Raw genomic sequence first — 27,666 nt, 5'->3', positions numbered from 1 at the left:
CACATCCACAAAAACCTTCCAGAGCAATGTAACTGGTACCCCCTACTCCATTCGGCATTTTATTAATTGTCGTACAAAAGGTGTGGTGTATAAAGCCACCTGTGAATGTGGTTTGGAGTATGTGGGGAAGACAAAGAGGGAATTTCGAAAGAGGGTAGGTGAACATGTTCGGGATATTGTTAAAAAAAGGGAAACCCCCGTAGCAACCCATATGAATCTTTTCCATCAAGGCAACCCAAAAAAAATTATGTTTGTTGGTATTGATAAAATATCCCCACCAATAAGAGGAGGGGATTTGTTGTGAATTTGGTTTCTGGGCTCCCCCGGTGGTTACTGGTGGTACTGAACTTGTGTGCTTCATCTCCTCTGTTCACCTGTTTCCATCAGGATGTGGGAGTTTCTATTTAGCCTTCCTCCTCAGTCATTTCTATGCCGGCCAACAATGTTACCAGAAGCCTTTCTGTTGCATGTTCCTGCTCCTAGACTACTATCAGCTAAGTTGGACTTGTAGTCCTAAGATTGTTTTGCATTTTTGTTCCAGTTCTCTGTTTTTGAATATTTCTGAGGCTGGAAGCTCTTGTGAGCTGAAATTGCCACTCTGGTGTCATGAGTTGATATTAGAGTCTTAAAGTAATTTCAGGATGGTGTTTTGAAAGGGTTTTCAGCTGACTGTGAAGTTCCCTTTTCTGTCTTCCTACTATCTAGTAAGCGGACCTCAATTTGCTAAACCTATCTTCATACTTCGTATGTCATTTTCCTCTAAAATCACCGACAATATATGTGGGGGCTACTGTCTGCCTTTTGGGGAAAATTTCTCTAGAGGTAAGCCAGGTCTGTATTTTCCTCTGCTAGGGTCAGTCAGTCCTCCGGCTGGCGCTGGGCGTCTAGGGATAAAACGTAGGCACGCTACCCGGCCACTGTTAGTTGTGCGGTAGGTTTAGCTCACAGTCAGCTCGAGTTCCCATCTTCCAAGAGCTAGTCCTTTTGTATGCTTTACTACGGTCTCTTGCCATTGAGAACCATGACAGGGATTGGGATAAATTGATCCTCCAAAAAGAGAGTAGGTGGATATTTATTCTTCAAACTGTACAGCCAAAAGGCATGAATGAGGTACAATCTTATAGTTGTTTTTTATAAATCTCCATCTCTGTCCATTTCCTCTTGCTATTTTTAGCGAGGGACATTCTCTAAGGGATAGCCACCGTGGAGTGGGGGCGCCAATGCGCAGGATTTTTAGGGCGCCAACCCCCATGCTAGGTAGTCTCACAGCACTTAGGGAGAGTGTGCCAATGCCCTGCAACATTTAAAACTACCTGTCAAGTTAAACTTTACTTTCCTATCTCCCATGCACTGTACAGGGATAGAATAGGGTTAGGTAGTTAGGGACAGCCGTCGTCGAGTGGGGGCGCCTTTTTCTTTGCGTACTTTTCTTTATAGGGTGCCAACCTCCGCTGATAGGCAGGGTATAGTCCAGTGACAGGGCCAGATTCTTTACAGGGTTTATTAGGTCCCCCTGCACCTGTTCCCCCTCTTTTCTTTTTCCCTTGCAATCTTTTTCTAATATGGGTCCTAGTGGTGTCGCGTCCAAGTAAATGAATTCATAGCCATTTTTATAGTTCATATTTATCCTTCTTGGGTTACACTTTTGGTGCTCTTAATACCTCTTTCGTGTTTTGCAAGAATGGTAGAGGTTAACTCTGAATCATGCCACTTTGGGTATAGGACGATATGTACATATATTTTTTTTTAATAAAAGATACTGATAATATTCGTCCTATTCTATAGCCTTATTCATAAGGAGGGTTTATTAATATATATTTTTCTACCTGCATTGGATTTGGCTATTAAGGGGTCTGTTGTGCACATTGTTGTAAATAACATTCCCCAATTTGTAAGTATTGTGGTTGGCGCAGCATGTATCTGGAGTAGAAACGCATGCGCACTCCGGGGGGAATTTGCGTTCCACTGGTTTGCTTTGTTTGCGGTTCACCAAGTCAGATGAGCGTCTTAACCTACACCGGAAGTACTTCACACGACCTTAGACGCGTCACACGCGGGGGGCGGAGCTTCCTCACGCGCCAAGGATCAGAACCGCTATATATCACAGGAACGGGGGAGATCGGTAAGGCAGCTAACTTAGACCCTGTTACTCCCCTGATGATTCCGGTAGGATGAAACGCGTCGGGAGACGCTGTCCACCGCTGCGGCTTCATTAACATCTCATCATATGGAGCATTTGGATAGTGACAGAATATACCTGTGACATGCTGGTGAGATCCACCCATGGCAGTGGGCTTTTTTCTGCAGGCGCACATTTGACATATTAGTACCTTATTGTAGAGCACTTCTAATATGAATTCACGTTAAATCCTGTATTAAGCATAGCTGGAACGCTCATAAATAGATGAGGAAGCAGGGGTTCCTTGAGGCATGTGATTTGGGATACTATGCGCTATTGGTTATTCTGAAGCCGCAGTGAAACGCTGTTTATATCCATTGACTGTCACTATTGGGTTATAGAAAAACCGTATAGGGGATGTATCTGCATTGGTATATCTAAGAACAGTGATTTATGCTAACATACTTTAGTGTGCAATACATTGGAGGAATAACGGACCCCAAGAAATTCAGGGGGTTTATATCCTTTAAGAAATCAAGGGTTTGAGATGTATGTATATATAGCATAATCCCGCCCCTCAGGGTCCCTTTTCTTGGGCCACGGTTGGATACATTAAATATTAACCAAGGTGCAGTCAATTTTTAAACATTTATGTGTTTGTGTGTATTAGTCCTCCTGTCCTGTGTGGTTTTTAGGGCACAGTTCATTCACTTTTTTTGGATGTGTGTTTTTTTAGCCATTTTTTATGGTAATCGATTAAAGGTTACGTTTTAACTATATCCAATTGCTATAGCTACTGTTTATTTTTTGTTTGGAGTATACCCAGCTGATTTCTTCTGCTCACCGTTCTTAGCCTCCAGTCACACCCAGAGCTGCACTCCCAGTTATTCTTATCCTCCAGTCACACCCAGAGCAGCGCTCACAATTCTTACCTCCAGTCACACCCAGAGCTGTACTCCCAGTTATTCTTATCCTCCAGTCAGACCCAGAGCTGCACTCCCAGTTCTTCTTATCCTCCAGTCACATCCAGAGCTGCGCTCGCAGTTCTTCTTATCCTCCAGTCACACCCAGAGCTGTGCTCACAGTTGTTCTCTGTTCCCGGCTGATAGCCTTGTACAGTGACTGAAAAAACTGGGGAAGGTGGGCATCATCCAACTCAATAATTCATGTATTCATACTGCAGCATTTCAAAAAACGATACTAATAAAGGGGAGAGCAAAGAGACACGCATACCAGCGAGGATCAACATACAAAAACCACCAATTTTTATTAATGTCCGTTAACCACACAAAATTTAAAAGCATTTAAAAACACACAAATACAAAACACTGCGCCCATAGGGGGCACGAGCACGGGCTGCTACCTGCCACCTCATGAAAAGGTCAAAGTACCATGTTATACAAATGCAATGCAAATGTACACTGTGTTCCAAATTATTATGCACAAAGAGGTTAGGAGTGATAAGGTTAGAATTATTTTGTTTGTCATTTAAACTCATTGATGGTGATGTGTGTCAGGGCTCTTTATATCACTGAAAGCAATTGCAGATACCTGTGCAAATTAGTTTGGCAGGTGTGTCCAAATAAAGGCAAGACTACTTAAGAAGGCGGTTCCACATTATTAAGCAGCCTACATTTTTTGCCAAAATGGGAAAGAAAAAGGATGTGTTGGCTGCTGAGAAGCAACAAATTGTGGAGTATTTAGGTCAAGGCATGAGTACAATCAACATTGTCAAGACACTTCATCGTGATGATCGCACAATCAAGAAGTATGTAGCTGTTTCCCAGCACACACGTGTGCGTGCTGATAAGGAAAAATTGAGGACTCTTTCCAACAGGCAATTGCATAAGGTTAAAAGAGCAGCTGCAAAAATGCCTTGTCATAGCAGCACTAAATATAAGAAAACTGACTGAACAACAATATAATCTGAACTGGTGCATAACCAAAAAAAGTCATATAGCAAATAGATCAATGGCTGCACTCAAAATTTACTGTGCTAAGACAAGGAAATGTGCAATATATGAAATGTGAATAGCATAATGGCTAGGGAAATTTATGAAAAAACACATGAGATTCTTAGCACAATATTTGGCCAAACGTTGTGAGCCCATCCACCAAACGTCAAGGTAATCTCAGATCGGATGGGTACCTGACCTGTCTGCCTAGTGTGAACACTTACCTATGGCTAATAACATGGTAAAGCCTGCTTTTATAGGAAGCTCAGAACCAACTGTGTATGGATGTAATTAAAATCACAGCATGGTGAAGGGCGAGGCGTGCACCAGTTCAGATTATATTGTTGTTCAGTCAGTTTTCTTATATTTAGTATATACTATTTTTCTGGCTTGAACGCCTCGCCTGTTGTGAATTCTGTTTGTGGGCTCCCCCGGTGGTGTTTTATGGTAGTGCCACTTATGTGTCTTCTTCTATCCCTGATCACCTGTTGCCACCCATTAGGGGAGTTTCCTATTTAAGGCTGCTTGGCTGTTAGTCCTATGCCGGCCAACAATGTATCAGTAGCATTCTGTTGCATTCTCCTGCCTCAAGTTCCTGTTCAGCTAAGTTGATTTTTGTTTCTAGTTAATGCTATTTCTTGTCCAGCTTGTTGCAATGTGACTCTCTGTAGCTGGAAGCTCTTGCGGACTGAAATTGCCACTCCAGTGGCATGAGTTGTCACTGGAGTTTTAAAGTAATTTCAGGATGGTGTTTTTGAGTAGTGTTTTGAAGTTGACCGTGAAGTAACTCTTTCCTATCCTTCTGCTATCTAGAAAGCGGACCTCACTGTGCTAAATCTGCTGTTCATCCTACGTATGTCTTTTCCTCTTAACTCACCGTCAATATCTGTGGGGGGCCGCTATCTCCTTTTGGGGTTCATCTCTGGAGGTAAGGCAGGCCTGTATATTCCTCTGATAGGGGTAGTTAGATCTCCGGCTGGCGCGTGGTGTCTAGGGCATCGTAGGAACACCCCTCGGCTACTTCCAGTGTTGTGTCAGGTTCAGGTCACGGTCAACTTTAGTTTCCATCACCCGAGAGCTAGTCCGTTTTTGTTATTTTTACTTCCCTGCCATTGGGGTAATCATGACAGTTTGGCCGGCCAGATGTGTTAAAACTATGCACTAAAGCAGGAAAGGATGAGAAAAGGTTTTTTTTTCTCTGTGTTTGAAAGTGCACCTTAGTTGCTCATTTGTGCTTCTTGCTTAAACTGCAGTCTTCAGCCTTTTTTTTTTTTTTCTTCCTCTCCTCTTAATCTCTGAATGGCTTTGGTTACACCTGTTTGAATCATGGATCCACAGTGTTTGGTTGCAGGTCTGAATAACCTGGCTACAAAGGTCCAGAACTTACAAGATTTTGTTATACGTGCTCCAATGTCTGAATCTAAGATCCCTATGCCTGAATTTTTTACCGGAGACAGATCCCGTTTTTTGAATTTCAGAGAGAATTGTAAATTGTTTTTGTCTCTGAGATCTCACTCTGCTGGTGATCCTGCACAACAGGTTAAAATTGTTATTTCTCTACTGCGGGGTGACCCACAAAGTTGGGCATTTGCATTGTCGCCAGGGAATCCTGCGTTATTAAATGTAGATGCGTTTTTTCTGGCTTTGGGGTTGCTTTATGAAGAACCTAATTTAGAGATTTTGGCTGAGAAAGCCTTGATAGCTCTTTCCCAAGGGCAAGATGAAGCTGAGATATACTGCCAAAAAGTTCGTAAATGGTCGGTGCTTACTAAATGGAATGAGTGCGCTCTAGCAGCTAATTTCAGAGAAGGTCTCTCTGACGCCGTGAAGGATGTCATGGTGGGGTTCCCTGTGCCTACAGGTCTGAATGATGCCATGAAATTGGCTATCCAGATTGATCGGCGTTTACGGGAGCGCAAATCTGTGCACCATATGGCGGTGTCTTCTGAGCAAAAATCTGTGCACCATATGGCGGTATCTTCTGAGCAAAGACCTGTGCACCATATGGCGGTATCTTCTGAGCAAAAACCTGTGCACCATTTGGCGGTGACCTCTGAAAAGGCACCAGAGCATATGCAATGCGATAGTGTTTTGTCTAGAGGCGAACGACAGAATTACAGGCGCAAAAATGGGTTGTGCTTCTACTGTGGAGATCCAGCTCATGTTATATCAGCATGCTCTAAACGCATAAAAAAGGTTGATAAAAAGGTTGATAAATCTTTTTCTATGGGTACCTTGCAGTCTAAATTTCTTTTGTCCGTGACATTGATTTGTACTTTATCATCTGTTACCGTGGATGCTTATGTGGATTCTGGCGCCGCTCTGAGTCTCATGGATTGGTCCTTTGCCAAGCGTTGTGGGTTTGATTTAGAGCCTCTGGAAGTTTCTATTCCCCTAAAGGGTATTGATTCTACACCTTTGGCTAGCAATAAACCACAATATTGGACACAAGTGACTATGCATCTTACCCCAGACCATCAGGAGATTATTCGTTTCCTTGTGTTATACAATCTACATGACGTTTTAGTACTTGGATTACCATGGTTACAAATTCATAATCCAGTCTTGGACTGGAGATCAATGTCTGTGTTGAGCTGGGGATGTCGGGGGATTCATGGGGATGCACCTTTGGTTCCCATTTCTTCATCTACTCCCTCTGAGATCCCAGCATTTGTCAGATTTTTATGATGTTTTTCAGGAGCCTAAAATTGATTCTCTCCCTCCTCACAGAGAGTGTGACTGCGCTATTGAGTCGATTCCCGGTAGTAAATTTCCTAAGGGTCGCTTGTTTAATTTGTCTGTACCTGAACATACTGCTATGCGGGAGTATATCAGAGAATCTTTGGAAAAGGGTCATATTCGCCCCTCTTTGTCTCCACTAGGGGCAGGGTTTTTCTTTGTGGGTAAAAAGGATGGTTCATTGAGACCTTGTATCGACTATCGACTTCTGAATAAGATTACAGTTAAATACCAGTACCCGTTACCTTTACTGACTGATCTGTTTGCTCGCATAAAGGGGGCTAAGTGGTTCACTAAGATCGATCTATGTGGTGCGTATAATTTGGTGCGGATTAAGCAGGGGGATGAGTGGAAGACCGCATTTAATACGCCTGAAGGCCATTTTGAGTATTTGGTAATGCCTTTCGGTCTCGCGAATGCCCCTTCCGTTTTTCAGTCCTTTATGCACGATATTTTCCGTGAATATCTGGATAAATTTATGATTGTGTATTTGGATGATATTCTGATTTTTTCGGAGGACTGGGAATCTCATGTTCAACAGGTCAGGAGAGTTTTTCAGGTTTTGCGAGCTAATTCTCTTTTTGTGAAGGGCTCAAAGTGTATTTTTGGGGTTCAGAGAATTTCCTTTCTGGGATATATTTTGTCCCCTTCATCTATGGAGATGGACCCTGTTAAGGTTCAGGCTATTTGTGATTGGATACAACCTACTTCTCTAAAGAGTCTTCAGAAATTCTTGGGATTTGCTAATTTCTATCGCCGATTCATAGCGGGTTTTTCTGCCATTGCTAAACCTTTGACTGATTTGACCAAAAAGGGTGCTGATGTTGCTAATTGGTCCTCTGCGGCTGTGGAGGCCTTTCGGGAGCTTAAGCGCCGCTTTTCTTCTGCTCCTGTGTTGCGCCAGCCTGATGTGTCGCTCCCTTTCCAGGTTGAAGTAGATGCTTCCGAGATCGGAGCAGGTGCAGTTTTGTCGCAGAAAGGTCCTGACTGCTCAGTGATGAGACCATGTGCGTTTTTCTCTCGAAAGTTTTCGCCCGCTGAGCGAAATTATGATGTTGGAAATCGGGAGCTCTTGGCCATGAAGTGGGCATTTGAGGAGTGGCGTCATTGGCTTGAGGGTGCTAGACACCAGGTGGTGGTCTTGACTGACCACAAGAATCTAATTTATCTTGAGTCAGCCAGGCGTCTGAATCCTAGACAGGCGCGCTGGTCGTTGTTTTTCTCCCGATTTAACTTTGTGGTTTCATATCTGCCTGGCTCTAAGAATGTGAGGGCGGATGCCCTCTCTAGGAGTTTTGAGCCTGACTCGCCTGGTGATTCCGAACCTACTGGCATCCTGAAGGATGGGGTGATATTGTCAGCTGTCTCCCCAGACCTGCGGCGCTCTTTGCAGGAGTTTCAGGTGGATAGGCCTGATCGTTGTCCGCCTGGTAGACTGTTTGTCCCTGATGACTGGACCAGTAGAGTTATCTCGGAGGTTCATTCTTCCGCGTTGGCAGGTCATCCTGGAATTTTTGGCACCAGGGATTTGGTGTCTAGGTCCTTCTGGTGGCCTTCCTTGTCTCGAGATGTGTGTATTTTTGTGCAGTCTTGTGATGTTTGTGCTCGGGCCAAGCCCTGCTGTTCTCGGGCCAGTGGGTTGTTGTTGCCCTTGCCTATTCCTAAGAGGCCTTGGACGCACATCTCTATGGACTTTATTTCTGACCTTCCTGTTTCTCGTAGGATGTCTGTCATCTGGGTGGTGTGTGACCGTTTTTCCAAGATGGTTCATTTGGTACCTTTGCCCAAATTGCCCTCCTCCTCTGAGCTGGTCCCTCTATTTTTTCAGAGTGTGGTGCGTTTGCATGGTATTCCTGAGAATATAGTGTCTGACAGGGGTACTCAGTTTGTGTCTAGATTTTGGCGGGCGTTCTGTGCCAGGATGGGCATCGACTTGTCTTTTTCGTCTGCATTCCATCCTCAGACTAATGGCCAGACTGAGCGTACTAATCAGACTTTGGAGACTTACTTGAGGTGTTTTGTGTCCGCTGATCAGGATGATTGGCTTGATTTTTTGCCATTGGCAGAGTTTGCCCTTAACAATCGGGCCAGTTCTGCCACTTTGGTTTCTCCATTTTTTTGTAATTCAAGGTTTCACCCTCGTTTTTCGTCCGGTCAATTGGAGTCTTCGGATTGTCCTGGAGTAGATGCTGTGGTTGATAGAATGCATCAGATTTGGGGACAGGTTGTGGACAATTTGAAGTTGTCCCAGGAGAAGACTCAACAGTTCACTAATCGTCATCGGCGTGTTGGTCCTCGTCTTTGTGTTGGGGACCTGGTTTGGCTGTCTTCTCGATTTGTTCCTATGAAGGTCTCGTCTCCTAAGTTTAAGCCTCGGTTTATCGGCCCTTATAGGATTCTGGAGGTTCTCAATCCTGTGTCCTTTCGTTTGGACCTCCCAGCATCTTTTACTATTCATAATGTTTTTCATCGGTCATTATTGCGGAGGTATGAGGTACCGGTTGTTCCTTCTGCTGATCCTCCTGCTCCTGTGCTGGTTGAGGGTGAATTGGAGTATGTGGTGGAAAAGATCTTGGACTCCCGTGTTTCCAGACGGAAACTTCAGTATCTGGTTAAGTGGAAAGGCTATGGTCAGGAGGATAATTCTTGGGTGACAGCATCTGATGTTCATGCTCCTGATTTGGTTCGTGCATTTCATAGTGCTCATCCAGATCGCCCTGGTGGTTCTGGTGAGGGTTCGGTGCCCCCTCCTTAAGGGGGGGGTACTGTTGTGAATTCTGTTTGTGGGCTCCCCCGGTGGTGTTTTATGGTAGTGCCACTTATGTGTCTTCTTCTATCCCTGATCACCTGTTGCCACCCATTAGGGGAGTTTCCTATTTAAGGCTGCTTGGCTGTTAGTCCTATGCCGGCCAACAATGTATCAGTAGCATTCTGTTGCATTCTCCTGCCTCAAGTTCCTGTTCAGCTAAGTTGATTTTTGTTTCTAGTTAATGCTATTTCTTGTCCAGCTTGTTGCAACGTGACTCTCTGTAGCTGGAAGCTCTTGCGGACTGAAATTGCCACTCCAGTGGCATGAGTTGTCACTGGAGTTTTAAAGTAATTTCAGGATGGTGTTTTTGAGTAGTGTTTTGAAGTTGACCGTGAAGTAACTCTTTCCTATCCTTCTGCTATCTAGAAAGCGGACCTCACTGTGCTAAATCTGCTGTTCATCCTACGTATGTCTTTTCCTCTTAACTCACCGTCAATATCTGTGGGGGGCCGCTATCTCCTTTTGGGGTTCATCTCTGGAGGTAAGGCAGGCCTGTATATTCCTCTGATAGGGGTAGTTAGATCTCCGGCTGGCGCGTGGTGTCTAGGGCATCGTAGGAACACCCCTCGGCTACTTCCAGTGTTGTGTCAGGTTCAGGTCACGGTCAACTTTAGTTTCCATCACCCGAGAGCTAGTCCGTTTTTGTTATTTTTACTTCCCTGCCATTGGGGTAATCATGACACTCGCCCTTCACCATGCTGTGATTTTAATTACATCATCCATACACAGTTGGTTCTGAGCTTCCTATAAATGCAGGCTTTACCATGTTATTAGCCATAGGTAAGTGTTCACACTAGGCAGACAGGTCAGGTACCCATCCGATCTGAGATTACCTTGACGTTTGGTGGATGGGCTCACAACGTTTGGCCAAATATTGTGCTAAGAATCTCATGTGTTTTTTCATAAATTTCCCTAGCCATTATGCTATTCACATTTCATATATTGCACATTTCCTTGTCTTAGCACAGTAAATTTTGAGTGCAGCCATTGATCTATTTGTCATAGCAGCAGACAAGTTTTTGAAGTGTAGCGCCCCCACTGCCGCAGGGCCGAGGGGTACCCGGTACCGAGCCTCTGAGTCTCTGCTCTGGGGTTGTCACGGTGGCTAGACCCGGTCCGTGACCCTGCTGAGGGGCGTACAGTGATAGATGTGGATGATGGTGGTAGTGTAGTGCCGGTCGCAGTCAATAACGAGGACACCAGGTTGCAGTCTCTTTACCTCTTTACTGAAGGTCTCAAAGTCCTCAATCCGGAATACGGTTAACCGGGCTGCGCAAGTCCGGCCGGTCCGATGGCACCTTCAGAGTTCCCTTCGCAGGTGGAAATCTGTGCCTTCCTGCTAGCGCTATGTGTTGTGGTCCTCCCCTGATGAGCTTACGGGATAGTCCCCACAACTGTTGTGTCTGTTTCTCGTGTTCCCTCACAACTCGACTAGATGATCTTCTGCTAATCTTCCGTCCCTCCCAGGTGTTATGGTTGGGACGCACCCATATGACGGGTAGGCTCGGAGCTCTTCCGGGACCCTAGAGTCGCCCCTCTCCAAAGGTTGCCCCCTATGTCTGCGTAGGTGATTTAGGTGAGACAGCCCGCCTGTGACTGACTGTCCTGCCGTTGGTTTGAAGTATGGCTTAGAGCTCTGTACCTCCTCGGCGTTCCGGCCGCCGGTTGTTTACGCCTCAGTAGGATGTTGCCTCGATCTTACAGCACGACTCCTACTGGTATTCTCCTTCTTGCTTTGATCTTGTTTCTCACTCAGCACAATAAATCTCGCTTCTTGTCCTTTCTTAGGGCACCGCCGCTATGAAGTGCAGGCGCGGTCCCGTAGCTTTCTCTCTGTTTGCCAGGCCTCTGTCAGGATCCCACCCCTGAAAGGGACCCTACCGAATCTTCCCCTGCAACACCCTCTGCCACAAGGTGTTGCCTGGTTCCAACCCAGTCAGCGTTCTCCCTAACTTGCTGCCTAACCCCCAGTTTTACCAGACTGTGAGGAGTGGCCTAATGAATAGTACCCTTAGCTCCCCCTGGAGGCTAGACGGTGAAATGTATTGGTGTATGTGATACCTGGTCAGATGAACTCCTTCAGTGCCATCAGACGTACCATAGCCCCCCTTAGCGGCGGAGCCACAGTACTGCAACTACCAGGACTTTGGGGCGCTGCAGAAGCTGCTGGTGCCTCCAACGTCCCCAGAACAACAAGATGCAGGGTCCTTCAGAGGTTTGCAGCTGTGCGTAAGCCATCCTGTTGACCACCTTTATCCACTGCACACAAGCAGAAACGGCTCCAGTGGGCCAAACGATACATGAAGACTGACTTCCAAACTGTTTTGTTCACCGAGTGCCGTGCAATGCTCGATGGTCCAGATGGATGGAGTGGAGGATGGCTGGTTGATGGACACCCCATGAAAACACGGCTAAAGCACCAACAAGGAGGAGGTGGAGTCATGTTTTGGGCTGGAATCCCCTGAAGGGGTAAAGATGAGCTCCATAATCTATGTGGAGTTTCTAAAACAACACTTCCTGCCATGGTTCAAGAGGAAGAACCGTGCTTTCCGCAGCAAGATCATTTTCATGCATGATAATGCACAGTCTCATGCTGCAAAAAACACATCTGCATCTCTGGCTGCTATGGGCATAAAAGAGGACAAACTTATGGTGTGGCCACCATCTTCCCCTGACCTCAACCCCATTGAGAACCTCTGGAGCATCATCAAAAGGAGTGTCTATGATGGCGGGAGGCAGTTCACATCTAAGCAACAGCTCTGGGAGGGTATTCTGTCCACATGCAAAACAATTGAAGCAGAAACCATCCAAAAACTGACAAATTCAATGGACGAGAGAGTTCAGAAGCTTCTTTCGAACAAGGGGTCCTACGTGCAAATGTAACATCACCTAGAATAAAGTTTTCACTTGACAACTGTTTGATTTCATTTTGTAATAAGCTGATAATGCTTATAACTTCACAGTTGACCATTTTTTTTTGTTCAAAATAAAAAAAAAGGTTGAAAACTGCTGTGCATAATAATTTGGAACATGCATTTTGAGTGTTTATTTTTTTTAAAAAAGATACTGTTTTCATAGGCAGTTTGTTCCAAAACATTGCAATTATACTAGAATAGTAGATGACTGGAAAATAACAATGACTGCAATTCAGATAGGTAATCTAGAGAAAATATGAGGAAATATTATTTGCATAATAATTTGGAACACAGTGTATAAATATGATATGTGTCCAAATAAAGTCCTCACCTGGCGACACTATATAGATGATGTCTTGTTGCTTTGGGCAGGCTCTCTGGAAGAATGCAGAAGATTTATTGAAGACCTCAGTCAGAATTCCGGGTATGTGCACACGTGCGGATTTCTTGCAGAAATTTCCTGAAGAAAACCGGAAATTTTCTGCAAGAAATCCGCATTTTTTTTTTGCGTTTTTTTAGCATTCTGCAAGCGTAATTAGCTTGCAGAATGCTAAAGTTTTCCAAGCGATCTGTAGCATCGCTTGGAAAACTGACTGACAAGTTGGTCACACTTGTCAAACATACTGTTTGACAAGTGTGACCAACTTGTTACTATAGATGCTGCTTATGCAGCATCTATAGTAAAAGATAGAATGTTTAAAAATAATAAAAAAAATAAAAAATGGTTATACTCACCCAGACGATCTCCTCAGCGGCGTCCGTTCCTATAGATGCCGGTGTGGTTCAGGACCTGTGATGACGTCGCGGCTTGTGATTGGTCGCGTGAGTCACATGAGCGGTCACGTGACCAATCACAAGACAGTGACGTCATCACAGGTCCTGAACCACACCATCTATAGGAACCGAAGAGAGAGCATGCACCGGAGAGGCGGGAACACTTCGGGGTCCATCAAAGGGTGAGTATAGGACTATTTTTTATTTTAATTCTTTTTTTTTGACCAATTATATGGTGCCCAGTCCGTGGAGGAGAGTCTCCTCTCCTCCACCCTGGGTACCAACCGCACATAATCTGCTTACTTCCCGCATGGTGTGCACAGCCCCGTGCGGGAAGTAAGCAGATCAATGCACTCCTAGGTGTGCGGAATCCCCGCAATTCCGCATTTTTAATGAACATGTTGCTTTTTTTTCCACGATGCGATTTTTTCGCGGAAAAAACCTCAACATTTGCACAAAAAATGCGGAATACCCTGTAAATAATAGGAGGCATATGTTAGCGTTTTTTTCGTGTTATCACGTTTTTATAGCGAAAAAACGCGAAAAATCCTGAACGTGTGCACATGGCCTAACATCAGGCTCACTTCAACCATCTCTGAGACATCTATTGAATTTCTGGACATCAAACTGTCTGTCAAGGAGAATCATATTTCATCCTGCCTCTACCAGAAATCTACAGCGACTAATAGCTTGCTACACTATTCCAGCTTCCTTCCAGCACATCTGAAGAACGGGACAGCGAAAGGTCAGTTCCTTAGATTACGTAGGAATTGCAGTTCACAAGACGAATTCCAGGTATTGGCCAAAGATTTAACAAATCGCTTTATCAACAGACAATATCCATGCAGGATCATTTCAAAGGCATTCCAACAAGCCAAGGAGGTGGATCGCTCAATCTTTTCATGTGCCGTTTGCCCGAAAAAGGAAAGCACAGCGCAGGCACCCGATACGTTACTGAAGGCAGAGGAGGCGGCTGTTGTGAATTAGACTTTTTTGGCTCCCTCTTGTGGTCACTAGTGATATGACTCTGGGATTGTCTTTCCTCAATTTGGCACCCACCTGGGTCGTTAGTCCAGGGGTGTTGCTATATGAACTTCCTGAATTCTCAGTCTGGTGCCTGGCATCGTTGTAATCAGTCCTTTCTGTTTGCTCCTGTCTGCTGGTCCGGGTTCTTGCAAAATTAAGCTAAGTCCTGCTTCCTTGTCTTTTGGTTATTTGCATTGCTCTTATTTTTTGTCCAGCTTGTACTAAATGTGATTCCTGATTTTGCTGGAAGCTCTAGGGGGCTGGTATTCTCCCCCCGGGCCGTTAGACGGTTCGGGGGTTCTTGAATATCCAGCGTGGAAATTTTGATAGGGTTTTTGCTGACCGTATAAGTCATCTTACTATATTCTGCTATTAGTCAGTGGGCCTCTCTTTGCTAAATACCTAGTTCATTTTTACGTTTGTCTTTTCTTCTTACCTCACCGTTATTATTTGTTGGGGGCTTGTATCCAACTTTTGGGGTCTTTTCTCTGGAGGCAAGAAAGGGCTATCTTTTCCCTTCTAGGGTTAGTTAGTTCTCCGGCTGGCGCGAGACGTCTAGAACCAACGTAGGCACGTTCCCCGGCTGCTGCTATTTGTGGTGCTAGGATTAGATATACGGTCAGCCCAGTTACCACTGCCCTATGAGCTGGTTTTTTGTGTTTGCAGACTTAGTATTTATTTCTGAGACCCTCTGCCATTGGGGTCATAACAGTATGCCAGGACAACATTGAATGTTTAATGCATTGCAGAAGTGGGATAATAAGAAAGGAAATTCTGAGTTTTTTTTTTCCTCTCTTTCTTCCTCCCCTTTACTTCTGAGTGGCTTATGCTTGCTGCAGACATGAATGTCCAGACTTTGATTACAAGTGTGGATCAGCTTGCTGCTCGTGTGCAGGGCATACAAGATTTTGTTACCAGTAGTCCAATGTCTGAACCTAAAATACCTATTCCTGAACTGTTCTCTGGAGACCGATTTAAGTTTAGGAATTTCAGGAATAATTGTAAATTGTTTCTATCTTTGAGACCCCGTTCGTCTGGAGACTCAGCTCAGCCAGTTAAAATTGTTATCTCTTTCTTGTGGGGCGACCCTCAGGATTGGGCTTTCTCGCTAGCGCCAGGAGATCCGGCATTGGCGAATATTGATGCGTTTTTTCTGGCGCTCGGATTGCTTTACGAGGAACCCAATCTTGAAATTCAGGCAGAAAAAGCCTTGCTGGCTATTTCTCAGGGCCAGGATGAAGCTGAAGTGTATTGCCAAAAATTTCGGAAATGGTCCGTGCTTACTCAGTGGAATGAGTGTGCTCTGGCCGCAAATTTCAGAAATGGCCTTTCTGAAGCCATTAAGAATGTGATGGTGGGTTTCTCCATTCCTACAAGTCTGAATGATTCCATGGCGCTGGCTATTCAAATTGATCGGCGTTTGCGGGAGCGCAAAACTGCTAATCCTCTGGTGGTGTTGTCTGAACAGACACCTGATTTAATGCAATGTGATAGAATTCAGACTAGAAATGAACGGAAAAATCATAGACGTCAGAATGGGTTGTGTTTTTACTGTGGTGATTCTACACATGTTATATCAGCATGCTCTAAACGCCTAACAAGGGTTGTTAGCCCTGTCGCCATTGGTAATTTGCAACCTAAATTTATTTTGTCTGTGACTTTAATTTGCTCATTGTCTTCCTACCCTGTTATGGCGTTTGTGGATTCAGGTGCTGCCCTGAGTCTTATGGATCTGTCATTTGCCAGGCGCTGTGGTTTTGTTCTTGAGCCTTTGGTAAATCCTATCCCTCTTAGAGGTATTGATGCTACGCCATTGGTGGAAAATAAACCGCAGTTTTGGACACAGGTAACCATGTGTATGACTCCTGAACATCGGGAGGTGATTCGTTTTCTTGTTCTGCATAACATGCATGATTTGGTCGTTTTGGGTCTACCATGGTTACAGACCCATAATCCAGTCTTAGATTGGAAGGCAATGTCGGTGTCAAGTTGGGGCTGTCAGGGAATTCATGGTGATTCCCCGCCGGTGTCTATTGCTTCCTCTACTCCTTCGGAAGTTCCTGAGTATTTGTCTGATTTTCAGGATGTATTCAGCGAGTCCAGGTCCAGTGCTCTGCCTCCTCATAGGGACTGTGACTGCGCTATAGATTTGATTCCAGGTAGTAAATTTCCTAAGGGAAGACTATTTAATCTGTCTGTACCTGAGCATACCGCAATGCGTTCGTATATCAAGGAATCTCTGGAGAAGGGGCATATCCGTCCATCCTCTTCCCCTCTTGGTGCGGGATTTTTTTTTGTGGCCAAGAAGGACGGATCTTTGAGACCTTGTATTGACTATCGGCTTCTGAATAAAATCACTGTTAAATTTCAGTATCCTTTGCCTCTGTTGTCGGACTTGTTTGCCCGGATTAAAGGTGCCAAGTGGTTCACCAAGATAGATCTTCGTGGTGCGTACAACCTTGTGCGCATTAAGCAGGGAGATGAATGGAAAACTGCATTTAATACGCCCGAAGGTCATTTTGAGTACTTGGTGATGCCTTTTGGGCTCTCTAATGCTCCTTCAGTGTTTCAGTCCTTTATGCATGATATTTTCCGGAAGTATCTGGATAAATTTATGATTGTTTATCTGGATGATATTCTGTTTTTTTCTGATGATTGGGACTCGCATGTAGAGCAGGTCAGGATGGTGTTTCAGGTCTTGCGTGAGAATGCTTTGTTTGTTAAGGGCTCAAAGTGTCTCTTTGGAGTACAGAAGGTTCCCTTTTTGGGTTTTATTTTTTCCCCTTCTGCGGTGGAGATGGACCCAGTCAAGGTCCGAGCTATTCATGATTGGACTCAACCCACGTCAGTTAAGAGTCTTCAGAAGTTCTTGGGTTTTGCTAACTTCTACCGTCGTTTTATCGCTAATTTTTCTAGCGTTGTTAAACCTTTGACGGATATGACCAAGAAAGGTTCTGATGTTGCTAACTGGGCTCCTGCAGCCGTGGAAGCTTTCCAAGAGTTGAAGCGTCGGTTTACTTCAGCGCCTGTTTTGTGCCAGCCTGATGTCTCACTTCCCTTTCAGGTTGAAGTGGATGCTTCTGAGATTGGGGCAGGGGCCGTTTTGTCGCAGAGAGGCCCTGGTTGCTCTGTAATGAGACCATGTGCTTTTTTCTCTAGGAAGTTTTCGCCTGCTGAGCGGAATTATGATGTTGGCAATCGGGAGTTGCTGGCCATGAAGTGGGCATTTGAGGAGTGGCGTCATTGGCTCGAGGGTGCTAAGCATCGTGTGGTGGTCTTGACTGATCACAAAAATCTGATGTATCTCGAGTCTGCTAAACGCCTGAATCCTAGACAGGCCCGTTGGTCATTGTTTTTCTCCCGTTTTGACTTTGTGGTCTCGTATTTACCGGGTTCAAAGAATGTGAAGGCTGATGCTCTTTCAAGGAGTTTTGTGCCTGACTCTCCTGGAGTCCCAGAACCAGTTGGTATTCTTAAAGAGGGAGTAATCTTGTCAGCCATTTCTCCGGATTTGCGACGTGTGTTGCAGAAATTTCAGGCTGGTAGACCTGACTCTTGTCCACCTGACAGACTGTTTGTTCCTGATAAGTGGACCAGCAGAGTCATTTCCGAGGTTCATTCCTCGGTGTTGGCAGGGTATCCGGGAATTTTTGGCACCAGAGATTTGGTGGCTAGGTCCTTTTGGTGGCCTTCCTTGTCACGGGATGTGTGGTCATTTGTGCAGTCCTGTGGGACTTGTGCTCGAGCTAAGCCTTGCTGTTCTCGTGCCAGCGGGTTGCTCTTGCCCTTGCCTGTCCCGAAGAGGCCTTGGACACACATTTCCATGGATTTCATTTCAGATCTTCCGGTGTCTCGGGGCATGTCTGTCATCTGGGTGGTATGTGATCGCTTTTCCAAGATGGTCCATTTGGTATCTTTGCCTAAGCTGCCTTCCTCTTCCGATCTGGTTCCGGTGTTCTTTCAGAATGTGGTTCGTTTACACGGCATTCCTGAGAATATTGTGTCTGACAGAGGATCCCAGTTTGTTTCCAGGTTCTGGCGATCCTTTTGTGCTAAGATGGGCATTGATTTGTCGTTTTCGTCTGCCTTTCATCCTCAGACTAATGGACAAACGGAACAAACTAATCAGACTCTGGAGGCTTATTTGAGGTGTTTTGTTTCTGCAGATCAGGATGATTGGGTGACCTTCTTGCCGTTGGCTGAGTTTGCCCTTAATAATCGGGCTAGTTCCGCTACTTTGGTTTCGCCATTTTTCTGCAACTCTGGTTTCCATCCTCGTTTTTCCTCGGGACATGTGGAGCCTTCTGACTGTCCTGGGGTAGATTCTGTGGTGGATAGGTTGCAGCAGATTTGGAATCATGTGGTGGACAACTTAAAGTTGTCACAGGAGAAGGCTCAGCGTTTTGCCAACCGCCGCCGCGGTGTGGGTCCCCGACTTCGTGTTGGGGATTTGGTATGGCTGTCTTCTCGATTTGTTCCTATGAAAGTCTCCTCTCCTAAATTTAAGCCTCGCTTCATCGGTCCTTACAAGATATTGGAAATCCTTAATCCTGTGTCCTTTCGCTTGGATCTTCCGGTGTCGTTTGCCATTCACAACGTGTTCCATAGGTCTTTGTTGCGGCGGTACGTTGTACCTGTGGTTCCTTCTGTTGAGCCTCCTGCTCCGGTGTTGGTTGAGGGCGAGTTGGAGTACATGGTGGAGAAGATCTTGGATTCTCGTCTCTCCAGGCGGAGGCTTCAGTATCTGGTCAAGTGGAAGGGCTATGGTCAGGAGGATAATTCCTGGGTGGTTGCCTCTGATGTGCATGCGGCCGATTTAGTTCGTGCCTTTCACGCTGCTCATCCTGATCGCCCTGGTGGTCTTGGTGAGGGTTCGGCGACCCCTCCTTAAAGGGGGGGTACTGTTGTGAATTAGACTTTTTTGGCTCCCTCTTGTGGTCACTAGTGATATGACTCTGGGATTGTCTTTCCTCAGTTTGGCACCCACCTGGGTCGTTAGTCCAGGGGTGTTGCCATATGAACTTCCTGAATTCTCAGTCTGGTGCCTGGCATCGTTGTAATCAGTCCTTTCTGTTTGCTCCTGTCTGCTGGTCCGGGTTCTTGCAAAATTAAGCTAAGTCCTGCTTCCTTGTCTTTTGGTTATTTGCATTGCTCTTATTTTTTGTCCAGCTTGTACTAAATGTGATTCCTGATTTTGCTGGAAGCTCTAGGGGGCTGGTATTCTCCCCCCGGGCCGTTAGACGGTTCGGGGGTTCTTGAATATCCAGCGTGGAAATTTTGATAGGGTTTTTGCTGACCGTATAAGTCATCTTACTATATTCTGCTATTAGTCAGTGGGCCTCTCTTTGCTAAATACCTAGTTCATTCTTACGTTTGTCTTTTCTTCTTACCTCACCGTTATTATTTGTTGGGGGCTTGTATCCAACTTTTGGGGTCTTTTCTCTGGAGGCAAGAAAGGTCTATCTTTTCCCTTCTAGGGTTAGTTAGTTCTCCGGCTGGCGCGAGACGTCTAGAATCAACGTAGGCACGTTCCCCGGCTGCTGCTATTTGTGGTGCTAGGATTAGATATACGGTCAGCCCAGTTACCACTGCCCTATGAGCTGGTTTTTTGTGTTTGCAGACTTAGTATTTATTTCTGAGACCCTCTGCCATTGGGGTCATAACAGGCGGCGCACTGAGGGGCTGAGTGATGGGAGGCGGTTTTGTCCAAGGGAAAAGACGTGCCCCCCAGACAGACTACAGGTATGGTGCGCAATTTATAAAAAGTATTATTGCAGCGTTGGAAGAGACCCCAAAAAAATACAGACAAATCTTTAAATGAGAAGGTGTGTCCAAACTTTTGGTCTGTACTGTATCTTCAACAGCTCTACAGCTAAAAAAGATCGGGAGAAGGGCAAAGCAATAAGCTCAGTGGCGCACATTTTCTCGACATTCATAAGAGCAGCATCAAAGACCTAAAAATTATGGGACTTGAAGGCATTAACGTTAACATCAGAGGTGGCAACATTACGAAACCAACTACTGAGGTGCGAATCCAAATGGATTTATGATCTACGGAGCCTTGCTCCTTTGGGATTAAATGAGGAACTTTTGTTCAAGGGCTACTACAGGCAACTTTAGCAAGGATAATCATTGAGCCCTCTCTATTAGAAACAAAGTTTATTCTGGTTTGGACGCAATACTTTGTTTAACCCCTTAGTGACTGGGCCAAATTTTTGAAATCTGACCAGTGTCTCTTTATGTGGTAATAACTCTGGAACGCTTCAACACATGCCAGTGATTTTGAGATTGTTTTTTTGTGACACATTGTACTTTATGAGAATGGTAAATTTAGGTTGCTATATTTTGTATTTATTTATAAAAAATATCAGAAATTTGAGAAAAATGTTAAAAAATTAGCAGTTTTCAAACTTTGAATGATTATCCCTTAAATCCAGATAGTCATACCACAGCAAACCATTAATAAATAACATTTCCCACGTCTGCTTTACATCAGCACCATTTGTAAAATGTTATTTTATTTTGTTAGTGTTTTAGGGGGTTTAAAAAATGTAGCAGTAATGATTCATTTTTTTCAAGGAAATTTACAAAATGTATTTTTTTAGAGATCTATCCAGGTTTGAAGTGACTTTAGGGGTCTCATATATTGGGAAACCCCCAAAACTGATACCATTTTAAAAACAGCACCCCTGACATATTGAGAACTGCTGTCAGGTAGTTTATTAACCATTCAGGTGCTTTTCAGGAATGAATGCAAAGTGGCATGACAAATGAAAATGCTTCTTGTGCAAGGAGTTAAATAAAGATGATGAAATAGTTGGTATGTCACTGTGCACACAAAACCCTTTCCGTTCTATGTTAATTTCTTTAGGTTATAAGAGATAAAATAATGCGATTGGTTCATAGGTTACAGTAGTCTTGAGTATACGCATTTGGGTTATGTCAGCGCAACTCTTGGGTCAGCTGTTGCTATCCAAAGTCTTGGTGTTATCACCGTGTCACTATTTCCGGTGACCTCTGTGTGCAGTATGGAGAGCGGTGCCGCACTCCGTCTGGGTAGTAAGGCTGTGTGCACACGTTCAGGATTTTTCGCGTTTTAACCGTGAGAAAAACGCATACATTAAGCATCCTATTAATAGAATGCAATCCGCAATTTTTGTACACATGTTCGCTGAAAAAAAAACGCATCGCGGAAAAAAACGCAGCATGTTTATTAATTTTGCGGATTTTTCGCGTTTTTGCCGCTATATTATTCAATTGGGGAACCTCCGTAAAAAAAAGCGAAAATCCGCCAAAAAAAAAAGGCGTGCAGAAAAAGTACGGTTTTGGTCAGGAAATTTCTGCAAGGAATCCTGACGTGTGCACATAGCCTAAGACTACTATAACCTGCCTGGACTCGTTCCATGGAGCGTGAGCTCCTGCGGCGCACGCGCAGCCGTATGGAGGGGACTGTCACCTTGACAACCTATATGCCTCTGTTGAAGGAGTTTATGACGCTGAATCCCGGACTGCGCATAATGGCAGACGCCGTTCTGTCTGTATGGTCATAGACTCACACACGCGCACAGTAGGGGGAGACATGGATGGCGCGGCAGCGTGTAGCTCTGGCGGGATTAATCTATCAGCTGTGATGAATCAACTAATCTGTAAGTGTTTAACCATTGATACAATGACCAGTTAGCCACATTACCTGCCCTTGATGAAGTCACTGGTGTGACGATACGCGTCGGCTCTCACATGAGCCGGCTCCTGCGCCTCCAACACTCATGAGTGTATTCTGCGAGCATATCCATTGTGGGTGCTTATGGAGCACCAAGGGTCATGGTCTCTTTGCCTGATAAATATCCTGTGTAAATGTGGGAGTTGATATACCATTGATTGGCCCTCATTAGATTTGCTTTTTTATATAATATCTTGGTTTTCACTAGCCATATTCCTTTGATGTATGAGTCTTTATATTTATTTATATTGGGTACCAACCTTTTGTTATATGGTATTACGACAATGTATTAATAACTCTCCCTTTGGCACACTTGCAAGGCAATGTTCACAGCACCCAATGATCATGGGTGTTTGATATGTATTGATAGATTGAGTTGCATTGCATTTGTATAGCATGGTACTTTGACCCTTTCATGAGGTGGCAGGTAGCGGCCCGTGCTCGTGCTCCCCTATGGGCGCAGTGTTTGGTATTTGTGTGTTTTTAAATGCTTTTAAATTTTGTGTGGTTAACGGACATTAATCAAAAATTGGTGGTTTTTGTATGTTGATCCCTGCTGTTATGTTGTTCGCTCTTCCCTTTACTTGTACAGTGACTGAGCGCAGCTCTGGAGGTGACCGGCGTTCTGTGTAGACGCTGCACCTTTTCTAGCCGGTACATCTCCAGCAGGGCGGTGATCAGGCCTCGAGTCTTGGGACAATGCACTTTTGAGGTTTCATTAAACTCAAGGATGGGACGAAGCTGTGGAGGAATCAATCAGTAAGAGACCACAGAGCCACGCCGCCTGCAGCACCCCCAGAGGGGAAGTGAGGTATTACACAACGTCCCATCACACCAAGGGGGTTGTGTGTGATGGGAGGACCAGCGACTGGCTGCAGCGGTCACTATGGCCAGCGTCCTCACCTGATTTTGTGGAGGACCTCCTGGCAGCTGTCGTTGTACTGGTTTATCCAAGTCATCAGGATGGTGGTTCCTATCACCAGGATGGGGCTGAACGGCTTCCCGAGAGACCCTGGGAGCAGAACACAACGTATTAAGAGTAGCGGGGGCCCAACACGTGGCCCCCAGGATTACTACCTGGGATTGGGACCAACCCTGGATATATTAATCTCCTGCAAACAGCGCCACCATCTCTGCTGGCTGCAGGTAGTACTGCAGCTCTTGTGCACCTTGGTGGTCCCATGGCGGCCCCTTATCTCATACTCACCAGTGCCCGCTCTTGTCCAGCACCAGACGGAGAAGACCCTGCGGGACATAACGGAGAAGACCCTGCGGGACATATAGAAGCATTACCCTCCAGCCATAGTGTCGCCATTAGGGGGGGCCTCAGCCGCGCTCTTACCGTGTGTTGGTCGGCGTGGATGTGGGAGATGAAGACTGCGGATCGGCAGCTCAGGGCGTCGTTCACACTGTCTCCATAGTGTCGGTGCAGCTGCCTTAACGTCCCCTCACCACAGTCCAGGAGCAGCAGGGCGGAGGGGCTGTGGAGTGAGAAAGGCGGGGGTCACTACAGTGGGCTCCAGGGTGGACCGTCCCGAGGTGATCGCTTACCTGCCATGCACCAGGGGAACTCAGGGGTCACTACGGTGGGCTCCAGGGTGGACCTCCCCGAGGTGATCGCTTACCTGCCGTTGCACCTGGGGAACGTGGGGGTCACTGCGGTGGGCTCCAGGGTGGACCTCCCCGAGGTGATCGCTTACCTGCCGTTGCACCTGGGGAACGCGGGGGTCACTACAGTGGGCTCCAGGGTGGACCTCCCCGAGGTGATCGCTTACCTGCCGTTGCACCTGGGGAACGCGGGGGTCACTGCGGTGGGCTCCAGGGTGGACCTCCCCGAGGTGATCGCTTACCTGCCGTGCACCAGGGGAACTCGGAGGTCACTACGGTGGGCTCCAGGGTGGACCATCCCGAGGTGATCGCTTACCTGCCGTTGCACCTGGGGAACGCGGGGGTCACTGCGGTGGGCTCCAGGGTGGACCTCCCCGAGGTGATCGCTTACCTGCCGTGCACCAGGGGAACTCGGAGGTCACTACGGTGGGCTCCAGGGTGGACCATCCCGAGGTGATCGCTTACCTGCCGTTGCACCTGGGGAACGCGGGGGTCACTGCGGTGGGCTCCAGGGTGGACCGCCCCGAGGTGATCGCTTACCTGCCGTGCACCAGGGTACTGCTCACATTACGCATCTTCATGGGAACCGCGGAGTCCGTCCCTAGAGACATGACTTCCGGATGCAGCGCGTCGCCCTCTGCAGGACAGTGAGAGCTCGCTGACACTTCCTTACCATCACCATGGGGGGCGCTTTCAATAAAGGAGATCAGGGGCAGCCCCTCAGGTTATGTAGAGACGTGCTCGTTCAGGAGAAGGTGCTCCGTGCTGGGGCCGAACCTGGGGGCGAGAATGAAGCTCCATTACATCTACTAGAGGGGCTTCTGAAGTCTGGATGCTCCCATTCACAGAGACCTCCACTGTTCCCAAGAATCGGGGGCCGTTACTGCAGCGCCTTGAGCTCCGACAGGCGAGCAGAAGTCATTTCCTGGACTCTGCTGCCCTCCGGTGGTGACTCAGCAGTATGACAGCAGCGCTCACCTCAATCCACTGCCGATACATGGTGCGGGTGAAAACGTGTTCGGGGGTCGCGTGCATCACCAAGGTGACCGCCGTCTCGGCTTTACTCTCCTGATACCTGGAAGAAATAAAAGACGTAATCCTGGGGGATTCTCACCTTGCAGATGTAGGAGATCACACTGGGCGGGGGTCTGTTGGAGAGTCTGCTCCTGAAATCTAGAAGACATTAGCATCAGCCCACTCCCCTGAGCCTCACCGCTCCCATCTCCCATCATACCTGGCGATGTTCTCCCTGGTCTTGGTTCTGACCGTCTGCCATCATCCTCGGGTTTCAGGGACCTCGGGGGCTCCCCAAAGTTTTCTCACCGACTGCAATAAAAAAAAATATATTTCCCCTTCTGTCCACTAGAGGTCAGTAAAACAGCCACACTACAGAGCACAGGAGCAGCTCACTTTACAGCTGCTGCAAAGCTTGTTCCATAGCACAACATGGCGCCTGGGCCATGACAGCAGCCCGCTCAGGACTGACGGAGGATGGTGGGCACCTCTGTGTGGGGATCAGTGAACGGTTGCACGTCTGCGGAGGAGGACAGTGATTGGTGACGCACCCCCAGGCACCCGTTACCTCCAGCCCAGACCCCTGCTCTCTCCCACAGTCAGGCCGTCCATAGCTCCGCAGTACGTCTTAGGCTATGTGCACACGTTGCGGATCTGCAGCAGTTTTACATGTGGTGTACAGTAGCATGTTAACCTATGGAAAACCAAATTCGCTGTGCACATGCTGCGGAAAAAAAAACGCGCCGAAACGCAGCGTTGTTTTTTCCGCAGCATGTCAATTCTTTGTGCGGATCTGCAGCTTTTCTGTACCCATTGACTTCCATTGTATCAGGCCAATCCGCAGCAGAACCGCAGATTTAAAAAAGATCTGCGGTTTTGCTGCGGAGTTGGGTGAGAGAAACTCTGCAGATAGGGAGGGGGAAGAGTGTGTGGGCGGTGACTGTGTGTGTGCGGTAAAGATGTGCGTGCGTGTCTGCGGGGCTGTGTGTGTGTGTGTGTGCGGGGATCGCGGGGCTGTGTGTGTCTGTGCGTGGGTGTGTGTGCGGGTCTGTATGTAGGCAGGCATCGTCCGATGGGACTACTAGTCCCATTCGGCTATGCCTGCTACAGTGACAGGTAACCGGATGATGGGACAGTATAGTCCCTTCATCCGACTACTGTGTTCAAGTGTCCAAAAAAAAGGCACATATACACATATAGACCCACAGTACATACAACATACAGTACATACAACATACAGAACATACTCACCATCACCTTGATCCCCGAAGCCATTGCTCACCTGTAAAAAATATTAAAATTAATAAACAAACAATATACTCCCTGGTCTGCAGAAATCCAATTAATACAAGTGTCCCACGACGATCTCCCGTGGAGAGCAGGAGCATCAGCAGATGCAACCGCTCTCCAGGGGCTCCAGCAAAACAAAGACGGAAGGTATCCTTCCGCACTGTATCCTTCCGCCGCTGTGAGAAATAGTTCCTACTCTCACTTGTGGCACTGCTGTGTGGGAAAATTCCTACGCAGCTTTGCCATAAAGTGAGAGCCTGAACTACAGTACTCTCTTCAGTGATGCACTGCAGGAGCCAGTGTGTCACTGGAGGCCTTATAGAGTGGTGACATCACCCGATGTCACTGTTCTATAGGGGAGATCGTCGTGGGACACTCGTTATTAAATGGACTGCGTTGGACAGGGAGTATACGGTTGGTTTATTATTTTTTTTGCAGGCGATCGAGTATGGCAAGTATGGTTAAATTAAGGATATTAAAATACTTTATTCTGGCTGTGTCTTTTTTTTTAACTCTTTCACTACTCTAGGATTAATAATGGATAGGTGTCTTATTGACGCCTCTCCATTATTAACCTGGCTTAATGTCACCTTACAATACAAAGGTGACATTAACCCCTTATTACCCCATATCCCACCGCTGCAAGGGAGTGGGAAGAGAGGGGCTAAGTGCCAGAATTGGCGTATCTTACAGACCGCCATTTCTGGGGTGGCTGGGTGCTGGTATTTGTAGCCAGGGGAGGAGCAAATATCCATGGCCCCTCCCAGGCTATGAATATCAGCCCGCAGCTGTCTGCGTAGCCTTTCTGGCTATAAAATATAGGGGGACCCCACGTCATTTTTTTGGGGGCCCCCCCTATTTTAATAGCCAGTAAAGGCTACGCAGACAGCTGTGGGATGATATTCATAGCCTGGGAGGGGCCATGGATATTTGCTCCTCCCCTGGCTACAAATATAATGCCCCTGGCCGTCGGCTTTCTCCCTCTGGCTCAGAAAATATATCTACATCCATCCATAGATCTATCTGTCTATCTGTGTGTGTAATTGAGTCTGGGTTGGACAAATGTAAAAGAGGAGGTTGGACAAGAAATGGCATCACAAATCTTTTTTTTGTTCAATAAGAGATCTTTATTAAGCTTTCAAAAACACATACAAATCCGCATCAAAACCACGCAAAAACGCATCAAAAACGCACCTGCTTTTTCTGCCAAGAGGTGCGGATTCGGTGCGGAAAAGTCCGCAGGCAAATCCGCAACGTGTGCACATAGCCTTAATAGCTTGAAGGAATTTTTTTTCTGTGAAAAAAGTGTGAGAATGTCCAGCATGCTTTACACTGAAGCTCTGCTGTCATGATCTCAATGGCAAGAGAACATAGCATAAGCATATATAGGAACTAGCTCTTGGAAGATGGGAACTGAGCTGACCATGAACTAAACCTAACGCACAACTAGCAGTGGCCGGGTAGCATGCCTACGTTGATTCTAGATGCCCAGCCCAGCCGGAGGACTAAATAAAGCTAGCAGAGGAAAATATTAGTCCTAGCTCACCTCTAGAGAAATACCCCGAAAGGAGACTGAGGCCCCCCACATGTATTGGCGGTGAGTTGAGATGAAATCACAAACGTAGTATGAAAATAGGTTTAGCAAATTTGAGGTCCACTTACTACATAGCAGAAGACAGAAAGGACACTTTCATGGT

General features: G+C 46.3%; 1 protein-coding gene across 3 annotated transcripts in view; it reads right to left on the bottom strand.

The window, feature by feature from the left end:
• The window catches only part of LOC143779144 (zinc phosphodiesterase ELAC protein 2-like), a 73,044-nt gene extending 48,439 nt beyond the window's left edge, over positions 1 to 24,605 (bottom strand). For 2 of the 3 annotated variants that reach the window (XR_013216496.1, XM_077267442.1), the window contains exons 1-3: positions 24,206 to 24,605; positions 23,265 to 23,302; positions 22,961 to 23,069 (exon numbers count right to left, since the gene is read on the bottom strand). Coding sequence is in view for 2 of the 3 variants with exons in the window: in XM_077267442.1 (XP_077123557.1) it covers positions 22,961 to 23,069; positions 23,265 to 23,302; positions 24,206 to 24,276 (218 nt within the window). In the remaining variant the exon portion in view is untranslated. Of the gene's footprint in view, positions 1 to 12,634; positions 12,915 to 22,960; positions 23,070 to 23,264; positions 23,303 to 24,205 lie in introns of those variants that run through there. The other variant, XM_077267444.1, reaches the window with a different exon arrangement.
• Positions 24,606 to 27,666: the final 3,061 nt, after the last annotated feature.

Source organism: Ranitomeya variabilis, chromosome 1, assembly GCF_051348905.1.
Source record: "Ranitomeya variabilis isolate aRanVar5 chromosome 1, aRanVar5.hap1, whole genome shotgun sequence".
Classification (NCBI taxonomy): domain Eukaryota; kingdom Metazoa; phylum Chordata; class Amphibia; order Anura; family Dendrobatidae; genus Ranitomeya; species Ranitomeya variabilis.
The sequence above is the reverse complement of the archived record's forward strand: the minus strand, read 5'-3'. Positions and strand labels throughout refer to the sequence as shown.